Raw genomic sequence first — 15347 nt, forward strand, 5'->3', positions numbered from 1 at the left:
TAATGTTAGATTTGGATATATTTATTTCCTGTTTCTTCTATTTAAAATTTTTTTTTCTATTTCTTTCTTCTTGACGTTATTTGTGTTTATGTTGAAAAACCCCTCAAATCATTTTTTAAAATAATGTATAAATCAATAAATTAAAGAAAACAGAGTACCGGAGTTTCTAAGACAGATTTTCAAGAATTTAAGAAAGCCTTATGTACCAAATAATGTGAACTTGTCAGAACTGTAGGATCCACACATGAAATAGAGGTGGTAGTCAAGATTCATGTTCCCTTCCCCAATCAGAGGTAGCATACACTGCCTTCCTGGAATAGACCAGAAAGAACAAATTCAGGCTTAAATTGTAGAAAGTAGGGAAAACCACTAAGCCATTCAAGTATGACCTAAATCAGATCCCTTATGATTATACAGTGGAAGTGACAAATAGATTCAAGGGATTAGATCTGATAGAGAGTGCCTGATGAACTATGGACGGAGGTTCGTGTCATTGTATTGGAGGCGGTGATCAAAACCATCCCCAAGAAAAAGAAATGCACAAAGACAGAATGGTTGTCTGAGGAGGCCTTACAGATAGTTGAGAAAAGAAGAGACTTGAAAGGCAAAGGCGAAAAGGAAAGGTATACCCATCTGAACCCAGAGTTCCAAAGAATAACACGAAGTTAAGAAAGCCCTCCTAAGTGAACAATGCAAAGAAATAGAGGAAAACAGTAGAATGGGAAAGGCTAGAGATCTCTTCAAGAAAATTAGCAATACCAAGGGAACATTTCATGCAAACATGGAAACAATAAAGGACAGAAACAGTATGGACTTAACAGAAGCAGAAGATATTAAGAAGAAATGGCAAGAATACACAGAAGAAGTATACACAAAAGATCTTAATGACCCATGGTGTGATAACTTATCTAGAGCCAGACATCCTGGAATGCGAAGTCAAGTGGGCCTTAGAAACCATCATTATGAACAAAGCTAGTGGAGTCAAAGCCTTTGACTGTGTGGATCACAACAAACTGTGAAAGATTCTTAAAGAGATGGGAATACCAGACTACCTTACCTGCCTCCTGGGAAACCTGTATGCAGGTCAAGAAGCAACAATTAAAACATGGAACAACAGACTGATTCCAAATTGGGAAAGGAGTGTGTCAGGGCTATATATTGTCACTCTGCTTATTTAACTTATATGCAGAGTACATCATGTGAAATGTGGGGCTGGATGAAGCACAGGCTGGAATCAAGGATTGCTGGGAGAATTATCAATAACCTCAGATACGCAGATGACACACTACCCTTATGGCAGAAAGTGAAGAGGAACTGAGGAGCCTCTTGATGAAAGTGAAAGAGGAGAGTGGAAAAGTTGACTTAAAACTCAGCATTCAAAAAGGAAGATCCTGGTGTCCAGTCCTGTCACTTTGTGGCAAATAGATGGGTAAATAATGGAAACAGTGACAAACTTTCTTTTCTTGGGCTCCAGTATCACTGCAGATGGTAACTGCAGCCATGAAGTTAAAAGACCCTTGCTCCTTGGAAGAAAAGCTATGATAAACCTAGACAGCATATTAAAAAGCAGAGACATTACTTTGCTGACAAAGGTCCATCTAGTCAAAGCAATGGTTTTCCCAGTAGTCACGTATGGATGTGAGAGTTGGACTATAAAGAAGGCTGAGTGCCGAAGAATTGATGCTTTTGAGCTGTGGTGGTGGAGAAGACTGAGAGTCCCTTGGACAGCAAGGAGATCAAAGCAGTCCATTCTAAAGGAGATGAATCCTGAACATTCATTAGAAGGACTAATACTGAAGTTCCAGTACTTTGGCCACCTGATGCAAAGAGCCAACTTATTAGAAAAGGCCTTAATACTGGGAAAGATTGAAGGTGGGAGGAGAAGGGGGCGACAGAGGACTAGATGGTTGGATGGCATCCCTGGCTCAATAAATATGAGTTTGAGCAAGCTCTGGGAGATGGTGAAGGACAGGGAAGCCTAGCGTGCTGCAGTCCATGGGATCACAAAGTTTGACACGACTGTGTGACTGAACAACAACTTCCACTGCAGAGTATGCCAGTTTCATCCCTAGTCAGGGATCTAGTATCCTGCATGCTGCGGCCAAAGGAAAAAAAAAGCTCTACTGTTCTCTCAAAGCAGTAGCATGGGGGAAGATTGGGAGATAGCCTCTTTGTTCTGCCTGCTATCCCATAGATCTGGTCATCTCAAACCTAACCTATCTTGTAGGGTAATACCCTTTAATTAGCACCAATATTCAACCCATAAAACATAGAACCACTCTACAAGATGCTTTAAATATAGTATGCCAATATTCATTGCCTTACCCTACTCATAACTCCTCCTTGATTTAGAACTTGATGAATATGGATGTGGCAGTGTTATATTCTGATCTAGAATATAATTGCGTTGTAAGCAGAAATTAATAGTTATTATCATTCCTATAAATTTAGATTTTGTTGGTTTGGTTGCTTTTTTCTTTTTTCTCATTGCTTAGCCAGAGTTTAAAATGGTCATTTCTGATGCTCCACATCATCTGCTAGAAACTTAACTGTCTGCTAAAATACCTTCCCTTGAAATTCAATAAAAGTGGATAATCTCTGGTATTTCCCACCAAATACTCATTTGGCATATTAGCATTAATAATTACTACCTTGATACAATTTGATCAGTACTGTTTTGAGCTAAGGTACAGTTTTTCAATATTAGCTAAATACAGTTATTTATAAATAAAAAATGTTTATTTTTGAAAATATTACTTTTTTAGAAATTTCTTTGCCTTTCTGAAGGTGAAAATATTATATTTTTCAGATTCTTCTTGAACTTTACTGGTTCAAGCCTGATGGATTGTTTTTATTAATAAATATATATAAAAGTTTTAATATGTTATTATTGACTTAATTGTGGTCCTATACATTAGTCTTTTCTGGGCTAAGTTATATGTATAGAATTAGAGCCTTTCACTTTATGTTTCAGTTATCTAGTTCTATAACACAAACCACCTCAAAATTTAGTGGCTTAAAGTTGTGTTTATTATTTTTCATTATTCTTTTCGTTGGCTGGACTCAGCTGGTTCATTCATGTGGTGTTAGCTGGAATCACTCGTGTACCTGATTTCAGCTGGGAGCTCAGCTGGAGTAGTGCAGAGTAGTTGAGGATTATCTGGGCCTTTCTCTCCAGCTTACTAGTTGGACTTCTTCATTGTGGCTCAGGGCTCCAGAAGAACAAAAGTGGAAGCTCCAGAGCTTCTTCAGGGCTGGACTTGCAACTTACATAGCATCACTTGACCATATTATGTTTGTCAAAGGAAATCATAAGGTCCACTATCGAGGAGAGGGGACATCGTTACTCTGCCTCTTAATGGGTAAAGTGGCATGGGAATACAGGTATGGGGAAGAATTATTGACATCCCTCTTTACAGTCAGTTGCTACAGTTAGTATTATTTGTCATCCAAAACATTTTTAATCCTATTTTTAATTTAAATAGAAAATAGCAGTCATATCTTTCTTTTTTGACCTGATTTTAGGTTGTGATAGTTGTGCCTGGCAGGTTAACAATAACTGTTTAGCTGAGTTGTTTGGAACCACTAATTTCAGTAAGCCAATAATACTTGTATGTTTTTTCCTCCTAGTATTGATTGTGCTGGTATTTTGAAACTCCGAAATTCAGATATAGAACTTCGAAAAGGAGAAACTGATATTGGCAGAAAGAATACTAGAGTTCGACTTGTGTTTCGTGTACACATCCCACAGCCCAATGGAAAAGTCCTTTCTCTGCAGACAGCTTCTATACCTGTTGAATGCTGTAAGTGAGCTTGTGATGATATTTTTAAAATTTTGTTTATAAAAGGTCATTTTCATTTCCTGCTTTATTTATAATGTTGAGATCAAAAGTAAACTGAAATCCAGAGTTTGGATAGCTGGTGTGATTTTCTTATATAGAAATAAACTACATGTTTAGTTGGAGTTAGTATTGATCTTGGAGTTAGGAAATGGCTTCGCATTATAATCTGACCCTAGGTAGCCTATGTGGCTATAGACATTATTCTCTTGACTACAGTTTTCTTACCTGTAAATGAGGAAGGGGGCTTGATGACACCTGAGGACCAAATCATGAACCTATGAGTCTGACACTAAGTGTCACTATTCCTTGGTCACCTTTGTTTTATTAAAATGTTGGAAGATGCCTATCTTTACAAGCTGACAGTTCACCTAACTATGGATTCACAGGCTTTTGGCTTTTTACCATAAATTTATTTACACCAGCTTGAGAAAGTGAATATCATTTGCCTAAATTTTCAAGGACAAGAAATTGAAGAAGGCCCTAGAACCTGATATCTACTCAAGCTGTGGATTGAGAACTGTGGACCTCAGGCAGGTTAGCTGTTAGGACTGAAATACTGAGATTGTGGTTTAGATCCTTTTGGGCATAATTTTTGTATTAACTTTAAATAGATAATACAGGTATATGGTACAGAATTTAAAATGAATAAGAGTGAGGCCCCTGCACTTGCCCTCTGCTACATTGTCTGTGGATTGTGCTTCTCTCTGAATCTGAATAAATCCACTTCTTTTTTTTTTTTTTTTCCACTTCTTATCTAAAAAAAAAGTATAGAATGAAAAGTAAATTTTCAAGTCAGCTAATTCCCCTTCTTAGAAACAGCTTTTGTTGCCACAATCTTTGTTACTGTGCCAGACAAGTGCCCATTTAAGCATATATTTCTCTAATTTTTAGCAACATAATTTAAGTAATTTTAAGTTCATAGAGTAGCTTGAGTTTTTGAGATGAATTTATGCTAAAATTACTCTGTTTCCTCTTTTAGTTTATTAACTTAATGTGTGACTATTGAGAATATGGAAAACACAGAATGGTATAAAGAGTAGCATTAAAATCTTTTGTAATGTCACTTCTCTGAGATAGTCACTATTAACCATTTTTTGGATTTTTTTGGGTGTGTGTGTGTACACAGTATTTGGTATTTTCACTTATAATGGGCATGTTCTCATATTGTTAAATATTCTTCAAAAATACTTTTAGCACATGCATAATATTTTATTACGGCTATACCATTTGCTGAACAGTTTGATGTGTTCAGCAAATGTACTTGTGATGGCTAGTTTCCGCCATAAATAGTCTTACTTCCTAGGCTAGTCAGTGCTTGTTTTTATGCTCCTTCTCTGTTGCGCCATTTAGAACATAAATAGGGACATAAATGTTTTCTGAGATCTAGGTTGGTCCTTGGTACTTTCCAAGTTGTAGCTCATCCTAACCAGACCCATCCCCTCTGACACATTCTCTTTGAATGGGACCAGGATCCCAGTTCATATACCTTTTGTGACTTGGTATGAAATACTTGGAAGAGACATGGTAAACTGGGACTGCATGCATCATAAAGGCAGTCAGGTTGTTTAAATTTCTTTAAAATGTTGTTTTGGCCAAACAAAACACAGCTGACCCTCAAAACCACCAATTTTCCACCCAAGTGGTAGGACTAAAAGTAGACCTGTTTCCAAAACATGAAGAAGAAAGTGTAGTCCACACTTTATTTTAATCCAGAGAGAAACGTAGTTATTGAGGCCTTTGACAGGAATAAACCCTTAAGGAACCTAAGCAGTCAAAAGAAGTATAGCTTGAAACTCAAGCATTTTTTAAAAAAAGAAAGGAAAGGCCAGAAATAGGATCTCCAGAAAATACAATTGAAATCAGTTGGTATCAGAAAATGATGGCACCAAGGAAAAGTTAATACTTTAAAAAATGACTTACAGGCTTTAAGATAAATTGTGTTCACATATCCTGGGAAGAAAGAGTAGAGTGCACTAAGAAATTTATGTTCATTTTTTAAAAAATTCTGTATTGAAATGTGTACTTCATGTATACTTTGTTTAGTTCAGAAGATCTATCCAAAGATAGATCTAAAGATCTATTCAGAAGAGCATCCAAAATGTAATTCTGATGTCTTGACGATCTGGCTGTTTTCTTGGTGAAAGGTTTACTTGGTGTTTGTCCTGTAGAAACTTGTCTTCTTTTAGTTGTATGTAGTATAATTATGCCTCTTAGTTTTCTTCTTATATTAAATTTGCCAATTTTAAAAGGCAAATTGTAGGGAAGAAATGTATTAAGCTAAAAAGAGAAAAGTGGATGAGGTGAATGTGTTGGAGTCAACATAAGTTGCAGGCATTGATTAATTTCTCTTTATTAGTTTCTCTATAGTCGTAGCTAATAATAATGTAGAAGTCACATGACTAATAAGTCTATTTTGTTTTCTAAATAACATAGTTATTTAGTAGATATTGTTACTATTGTCCTGTGTTTTATAAAAGCCCAGAATTTTCTTCTTTTATAGCTAGAATTTGTCATTTACATATGAAAGACTGTAAACTAGTATTTATTTTTCTCCACTCTTAAAAAACAGCTCAGCGGTCTGCCCAAGAACTTCCTCATATTGAGAAGTACAGTATCAACAGTTGTTCTGTAAATGGAGGTCATGAAATGATTGTTACTGGATCTAATTTTCTTCCAGAATCCAAAATCATCTTTCTTGAAAAAGGACAAGGTAAATAATATAAAATTTGAGTTGACACAGACATAGAAAACAAACTTACGGTTATCAAAGGGGATAGGAGAGAGAAGGGATAAATTAGGAGTTTGGGATAAGAAGATACAAACTTAAAAAAAAAAAAAGAAGATACAAACTACTATATATAAAATAGATGAACTGGGCCACTCTTTTAAACCATACACAAAAATGAACTCAAAATTGATTAAAGACTTAAATGTAAAACCTGAAACTGTAAAACTGGAAGAAAACTTAGGTAGTAAGCCGTGGCATAGGTCTTGACAGTGATTTTTTGAATCTGACACCAAAAGCAGCAACAGCAAAAATAAAAGGGACTACATCAAACTTAAAAAGCCGCACAACAAAAGAAACTGTCCACAAAATGAGAAAGCAGCCTACTGAATGAGAGAAAATACTTCCAAAGCACATAAAGAGCTCATACAGTTCAATAGTAAAATATCAGACAACCCCAATTAAGAAATAAGCAGAAGATCCCAGTAGACATTTTTCCAAAGAACAACATAGATAGCCAACAGATATGAAGATTCTCTACATTGTTAATCATCAGTGAAATAGAAGTCAAAACCATAGAGAGGGACTTGCCTGGTAGTCCAGTGGCTAAGACTTCATTCTCTCAATGCAGGGGTCTCAGGTTCATTTTCTGGTCAGGGAACTAGATCCCACATGCCACAGTGAAGACCTGGCAAAGCCAAAAAAAAGAAAAACACAAAACTATAGATACCACCTCACACCTCTTAGAATGGCTATTATAAAAAAAAAAAGCTAGAAAAAAACAAGTGTTGGCAAGTCTGTGAACAAGAGGGAATTGTATACTGTTTGTGGGAATGTGAACTGATGCAGTCACTACAGAAAATATTTTGGAGGTTCCTCAGAAAATTTAAAGTAGGACTACTGTATGATCCAGAAGTTCTACTTCTGGGTATTTATCTGAAGAAAATAGACATACTAACTCAAAAAAACACACTCCCATGTTCATTGCCCAGTGTTTACAGTAGCCAAGACTCGGTTATAAGGACCCTAACATCTGTGCTCCTAGTACATCCAGAATGCATCTTTATTAATTATTGTAACTTCCACATTTCATTATAGTGAGCTGTTTATATTTGCCTTTCATCCACAGACAGAAAGTAGGGTGTCCTGTCTCTTATTTCAGCAACCCAAAGTGCCTGGCAAGTTGAGACCCAGCAGATGATTGCTGAACTGAGCTGTAATTCTGAGTAGGCATAGCATTTGTGCACAGGGGTAGCTCATACTTAGTTGTTGGAGTGGAAAATGGTAGTCACAGTCTGGAAGGCATTTCACCGAGTCTTCACAGACCAGATGAAGTCATGCTAGCAGTGAAGATACTTGTATGGTTTTGTCACTGGGTGAATGCCCATGACATAAAAAAGAATGCTTTAGAATAGCTGCACATTAGACAGGAGTAAAAACTAGCAGCAGATGGGGTGCTCCCAGGTCAACAAGTCACTTGTGATGAATAGACAGAAAATGTGCTGGCCAGATAATAAAGATCTGTGGTGACCCAGATCTGGAAAGCCTAGCAGATTGTTCACAAGACCATCTGTTTCTAAGAAGATCTTGACAGGCCAAGTAATCCTAGAAAATGAAGTCTAGTAGGGGGAAACTAACATAGCAAGGGCTAGGGGTTTAAAAAAAAAAAAACCCGGCTGCATGAGTACACAGTGTGGGAGCTTGAGCTTGGCAGTAGGAAATGTGGCAGACTGAGGGACACTTGCTGGCCACACGTGAAGTGTCAGACACTTTCTTGATAGTGTAGCTGCTTCAGAAAACTTTTTTATTGACAGAGACGCAGCATCTCTATGTGAGACAACAAGAGCCTCAGTCACTCTCTGTCATGTTGAATCACTTCTCACCTGGTCTATTCAGTCCTCAGCCTGATGCATTTGGAGGGAGATGGTCACACTGGAAGACTATTCAAAGAAGAGTGACCAGGAGGGCTAAAATATTGTTTAGGGAATTAGATGTGGAACTAGAGGTGCTAGGCAGCAGAAAAGGAGACACAGGCAAACACAGATGCTTTTAAACATATGAAATAACTGTCTCACAGAGACACTCAAGATTTTTAGGGGGTGGCTACAAGGAGTAGTGCTTAGGCCAGAGGCTGGGTACTCGAAGGAGACATGTTATCTATCATGAAGATAGAGCAGTTTTCTAGCAGCAGTTATTATCCAAAGATAAAATGGGTTACTTGGTTAGGGAATGAGTTTCTCATTACTTTAAGGCACACAGTCAGAAAGAAGTTGGCCGCCACTTTGTAGAGGTGTTCTCAGATTTTCGTACATCGCTTAGTAGAATAAAGTCTGCAGGCCCTGCAAATTCAGGTAGCCTAAGATCTTTCTTCACACTTTTTTCCTTGTGGGTAGACATTTTCATAACAGAAGTCAGTGAGATAAAGATTCCTTTTGCCAATAAATTTGTGATACTAAATAAGTTAGATTTTGTTTGCATGCTTTTTGACTTCCTTTTAACTGTAAATTGTTTCTTTCACTAGATGGACGACCTCAGTGGGAAGTAGAAGGGAAAATAATCAAGGAAAAATGTCAAGGGGTAAGAAGTTTATTTCTTTGGAAATATTTGAGGTGCTTAATGTGAAAATTAGATAATGTTGCTTTGTGGTATAGATGAGGAGTCTTTTTTTAGAAGTTTGGACATGAGATAGAATGCCTTCCTGGTACTAAAATAAAGCTTAGGAAAGATAAACTGTTGGTGTCTTCCCATTTTTTGTGCATAGGGTAGGAGAAATTAGAAATGAAAGATTATTAGAAGTTCTTACTGAGGTTATCATTGATTTACTTCTCTGAATTCAGTGAAGAGATCAAGTTCAGTGAAGAACTTTAAATAATGGGCAAAAAAATAGGAGGACAAGCCCTCAGGGGTTTTGTATTTAACACACTCTTTCCAACTCCTCCACATTAAGCCTTCCAGGATTCAACACTGAAAGCTGTGATTCCTTCATCCTGGTTGGAATGGACACAGAATTTTCTCTGGGGTAGACAATACCTCTTCTCACAGTGCTCTCCAAAGACCTAGAGAAGTTAGATTAAGGATTGTGGTTGATTTGGGGCTAAAAATTTTCTCTATGCATATGTAAGATTATTCTTGATATAGATACAGATTTTGTGTTTTGCCATTTAGGACATTTTCAATGTAAAACTTAAGATAAAGGAGTTCCCTAGTGGTTAAGATTTAACGCTTTTCCTGCTGTAGGCCAGGTTCAATCCCTGGTGAGGGAGCTGAGATCCCTCAGGCCACACAGCGAGGCCAAGGGAAAAAAAATGATAAGAAATCTAAACTATAACACAATGTGGGAGCTATTAAACTTTGATTAAAAATTAGAACAAAAGTGTAAATCTATGGCTGATTCATATCAATGTATGACAAAACCCACTGAAATGTTGTGAAGTAATTAGCCTCCAACTAATAAAAAAATTAAAAAAAAAAAATAAAAAAAAAAATAAAAAAAAAATTAGAACAAACTTTCACTTAAGATGTATGCTGCTGCTGCTAAGTCACTTTAGTCGTGTCCAACTCTGTGTGACCCCATAAACAGCAGCCCACCAGGCTCCCCCGCCCCTGGGATTCTCCAGGTAAGAACACTGGAGTGGGTTGCCATTTCCTTCTCCAGCGCCTGAAAGTGAAAAGTGAAAGTGAAGTCGCTCAGTCCTGTCAGACTCTTAGTGACCCCATGGACTGCAGCCCACCAGGCTCCTCTGTCCATGGGATATTCCAGGCAAGAGTACTGGTGTGGGGTGCCATTGCCTTCTCCTAAGATGTATAGTAACATGTAATATTTATTAGCACAAAATATCTGACTACATAGTAAATAATAACGACTTTTGATTTCTGCTATAGCTAGAAACCCAAGTTAGGTGAGTGAAAAGCAATTTCTCCTTTAATGGTTTACTTGAAAGAGCTTTTCTCTGTTAAGACTGAAGTATCCTTAGAGTAAATCCCCAGATGACTTATATGACCAGTTAATGTGCCTAATAAGCCCAAGTAGTTAAGGCTCATGAGATGTGTTGAGTTTAGCAGGTGCATTTCATTTTTAGTTCTGAGTGTAACACAATCTTGCTTTCCATGCTCCTTAGGCTCACATTGTCCTTGAAGTTCCTCCATATCATAACCCAGCAGTTACAACTGCAGTGCAGGTGCACTTTTATCTTTGCAATGGCAAGAGGAAAAAAAGCCAGTCTCAACGTTTTACTTACACACCAGGTACGAGGAGTTATTGTGACGGTTTACTATACAGCTTTCTTTCATAATGAATAAAAAGTTATTCAGTGAATCCTGTATTAGTTAGTGTGTTTAAGATAGGGTGCTTATAATGAATAAAAATCCCAACATATGCCTCATCTGTGAAGTTTGTATTTACTTTAAATGTTAGATCTGATAACAGTTACTTTTTGTTGTCTTTTGTCATAAGGAAATTAGAAGGTTTAATGTAGATTTGAAGTCTATTTTTCAGGAGTTACCAAAGGTCACCAGCACTGTTGGAAGGATAGATGTCTGAATACGTGTGAACTTTCCTTCTGCCCTTAGCACTGCAAAAAAGCAGTGTGCCTGTTTTGTAGTCTATTCATCTCAACCATTTCCAATCAAAATGGAAAATTTCTCCTTAAATTTTTCATTTGGCAAGCAGCAACTGTAGCATGTGTTGGCTTTGGGGGAGTATAACATTGATGGCAGAATTCCTGATTTTATAGAGACACCCTAACAAAGAAGACTTCCATACCTCTTTCTGCAGCAGCTCAAGTGCTGTAATTTTCCAGGTCTGGATTGTGACACACAAATAGTATATGCAGTAATTCATGCTGATGTTTACATTCTTAGAGAACAAACATTTATAAAGGTCTTCTCTGTGCTAGATGCTATATTATTAGTCATCAGAACATATGATGAGAAAAAAAATTGTAATGAAGCTTATTCTCCAAAACTTATTCTTATAAAAACTTTTAAAGGGTTTCTTGTAAATGAAAAGAACAAACACTGAGTTTGAGAGGGTTCTGGTTATTAGTCATTCATTTGTCACCATATTCTTTTTAAAGCCTGGCTGTATTTCATTTATAGCCTCTGAATACTGCTTATATTCCAGAATCTGAAAATTATTATTACTTGACCATGTTAATACATTACTTGGTAATAAAATATTTCAGATAATTTTCAAACCTTTGAACTAAGGATTTTGGTTAGCCATTTCATTTATTCATTAATTCATTAAGTATTTAAGGATGCACACTAAGTGAGCAAAACCTCTCTTAGCTTCTCTCTCATGGAGCTTATAATCTAGTGGAACAAATAGAAGCTAATAAATCTCTAAATAAATAATTTATAAATTTGTAGTTAGAAACATAAGAACTGTTAAGGAAAGGGAAGCAATGCTGTGGGTGAAAATAACAGAGGGATTCTTGCTAGGCTAACTGGTTGTGAAAAGACTTCTATGAGCAAGTGATGCTTGAGTTAATAACTGAAAAATAATAGTAACAGTTTATAATTATATAACATTAACTGTTTTAGTACTCTTCTCAGCCCTTTCTGTATTAATTTAATCCTCTTAATAAACCTGTGGGGTAGGTTGTTGCCTTATTTTATAAATGAGGACACTGAGTGGCTAAGTAATGTACCCAAGGTCTCACAGCATATATTCTAGAGCCAAACATCATATATAGTCAGGTTCCAGAGTCTGGGCTCCTAACTTAACCTAGACTACATCCATTTGTTCATTTATTTAGCAAACAGAGCATTTTGTGTGTACCAGGTGCTATTCTAAGCAGTTTATACAAACGAACTCATTTATTCTCCCATAACGCTATAAGGTTATAAGTCCCTTGGACTGCAAGGAGATCCAACCAGTCCATCCTAAAGGAGATCAGTCCTGGGTGTTCATTGGAGGGACTGATGTTGAAGCTGAAACTCCAATACTTTGGCCACCTGATGCAGAGAGCTGACTCATTTGAAACGACCCTGATGCTGGGAAAGATTGAGGGCAGGAGAAGGGGACGACAGGGGATGAGATGGTTGGATGGCATCACCGACACTATGGACATGGGTTTGGATGAACTATGGGAGTTGGTGATGGACAGGGAGGCCTGGCGTACTGTGGTTCATGGGGTCGCAAGGAGTCGGACACGACTGAGCGACTGAAGTGAACTGAACTGAACGCTATAAGGTAGATGGTGTTGCCCTCCCCATTTGGCAAGTGAGTGAACTGAGATCCTATAGCTAATAAAGGCAAACACGAGATATGAATCTTTGCGTATGGCTGAATAGTCTGTACTGTTAATTACTGTTAGATAAAGAGTGGGAAAACATTCCACATAAAGGCTGTAGCACATGCAAAGGCCTTATGGTTGGTTGGATCAGATAGTATTAAAAGAGTTGTGAGAAGTGAACTTTAACAGGGAGGTGACATGATCAGATCTGTATTTCAAAAATGATTTTTCCCATGGTTCTTCTGTCAGTTTATAAGATGTCAATGACCAGTTTAGTCTTTCCTCAAATTAACTAACTATAGAGTGTGAAATTTATATAGGAGAGACCCAGGAAGGATAAAATGTGATTCAAACAGCTAGCATATTTTGAGTATACAAAGGTGAGAAAGAGCATCAGTGATGATAAAGAATATCAGGTTTCTGAGAGGAGTGGGAAAGGATAGGATTTAAGATACCCCAATTGGCATGGACTTTAAATCGAAAAGAAACAGGAGGGAAGGTAAAGGAGATGAACAAGATGGATGTACATTAGGAACGTTTACAGACTTAGTAGTGGAAAGTTTAGGGAGTTTCCAAATGATAGCTTCAGTTTTGTTTCTATAAAGAATGACATGCAGCCTCCTTCTGTGAGCAGAGAGAGGAGAATGTGGGTGATTTGGCAGTTTAATGGTGTGGAGAAATATGAAAAAGTTATTGTAAAGAGAGGGGAGAGTAAGTTACCACCAAAACCTAATAGGATAATCAAAGGACACCTTTGATGTTGATATTGGTGAATTTATGGATACTAATTAGCTCTCCTGTGTAAATTTCTTAAGCAGCACTCAGATTTTTCAGGGCAGGTGGTGAAATATGAATTATAGGGCTCATCCAGGGTCCAAGAATGTTACTAAATTCTTTTGAGATGAGGAACTACAGAATCTAACCTGAATAAGAAGGAAGAGAGCTTCTGGGGTTGGGGAAAAAAGGCACTAGGGTCAGCATGTTAGAGGTGTTGATTACTGCCATCGTAGTGGTGGTAGCGGGCAGACAGAAAGGAGCAAATATCATGCCTCTGCATTATCAACTCTTGAATTGAGAAAACAATATAAAAGCAGAGTCCTAGAGGGCATTACGTGTGAGAATGGAAATCAGTGGGGCCCTGGAGTGCAGGGAGAACATTGGATTGGACTAGAGCTGTCATCACTGGCCTTGTGGTTGACAGAATGCAAATCAGGTGGCACACGCTAGTGAAGGAAGAGTGGACACACAAGTGTTTGGACAGTCCTTATTCTGCTTGATTATTACCTTTTGTCTGTAACATTTGACTTTTTTCACTTTCTTTCTAAAATGAAATTTTGAGGTTTTTACAAAGGCGAATATGTTACTGTGAATGTTTTTAAAAGACAAGTTGAAAAATTTTTTTAAAGCATCCATATTCTCTTTCACTCTGTCGTTCTCTTCTTTAGATCCTTTAATTCCATGTATAGCCACATCATTTTAAAAATAGAAATGAGACCATACTCTCTTATATGTACTAATTTTATAACCTGAACATTTTTATTTTCCCTATCAGCAGATAAGTTTACAGAATCTTTAATAGCTTTTTAGTATTCTATTGTATGACCCTTTGTTATGGTAGAGTTATTATGTTTGTCTTATTAATTAGTATGAATGCTTTATAGTAGAGATTTTAGCCATTTTATGTGTAACAATAATTCCTTTTTAATTTTTACTTATAAAAACTATATATTTGTAAGTTGCTTATTTTTAATTAAAGGATTTCTTCATTTGCCTCCTTTTTGGCAACTTCCTCACAATAGGGATCTGACCAGTATCAGTATCCAGTGGGGGAATAATCATTAACTACAAGTGGCTAATTTAAAAACAAATTGTTTTTAATTAGGGATTATATTTAGTATTATTTGTCCCACAATCCATTGCTTTCTAGAATGAAGACAGTTCGCAGCATATGTGTATGATTTACACATTAACCTTACCACAGGCGGTAATACAGCACACAGCCCTTCCCTAGGTTTCAGCTACTTGATCTTCTGCCCAGCTTGTATTCAATAGCTTCAGAACTTCCAATGTGGGGGATCCTACCCCCACCCCAGAGAAAGTGTATCTCCCTCTGAAGTCCAGCAGAAGTTATTTGTACATGGCGATACCATCTGAGCTCTGATTTTTGGAATCATGGGGATTTTTCAGACAGCGTTAGAGCCAAATTCTCATATATAATATTTTGCTTGTGGGAGGGTATAGTCTGTATTCTAAATAGTTGACTGGGTAAACTGACTTATATTTTGGTTGTTTTGATTGGGAGGAAGAGCATGCCTTACAGTCAGAAGATCAAATCTCAGTTCTGCCACAGACTGTATCTACTGGCTAACCTCTGTAAAAGAGGATATAATACTAAACAGTGATTTTCAAATTGTTTGGATTGTTTTATTCTTCAAATAAGGGCTTCCCAGGAGGCGCAGTGGTAAAGAATCTGTCTGTCAATGTAGGAGACACGGGTTTGATCCCTGGATTGGGAAGATACCCTGGAGGAGGAAATGGCAA

At 37.2% G+C, this 15347-nt stretch overlaps 1 protein-coding gene across 3 annotated transcripts in view; it reads left to right on the plus strand.

Annotated features, from left to right (window-relative positions):
- NFATC3 (nuclear factor of activated T cells 3) overlaps positions 1-15347 on the plus strand; it is a 92803-nt gene that overhangs the window by 52704 nt on the left and 24752 nt on the right. For 2 of the 3 annotated variants that reach the window (XM_043898876.1, XM_043898875.1), the window contains exons 5-8: positions 3631-3803; positions 6412-6552; positions 9089-9144; positions 10686-10812. In XM_043898876.1, the coding sequence (XP_043754811.1) occupies positions 3631-3803; positions 6412-6552; positions 9089-9144; positions 10686-10812 (497 nt within the window). The remainder of the gene's footprint in view (positions 1-3630; positions 3804-6411; positions 6553-9088; positions 9145-10685; positions 10813-15347) is intronic. The other variant, XM_043898877.1, reaches the window with a different exon arrangement.

Source organism: Cervus elaphus, chromosome 4, assembly GCF_910594005.1.
Source record: "Cervus elaphus chromosome 4, mCerEla1.1, whole genome shotgun sequence".
NCBI lineage: Eukaryota > Metazoa > Chordata > Mammalia > Artiodactyla > Cervidae > Cervus > Cervus elaphus.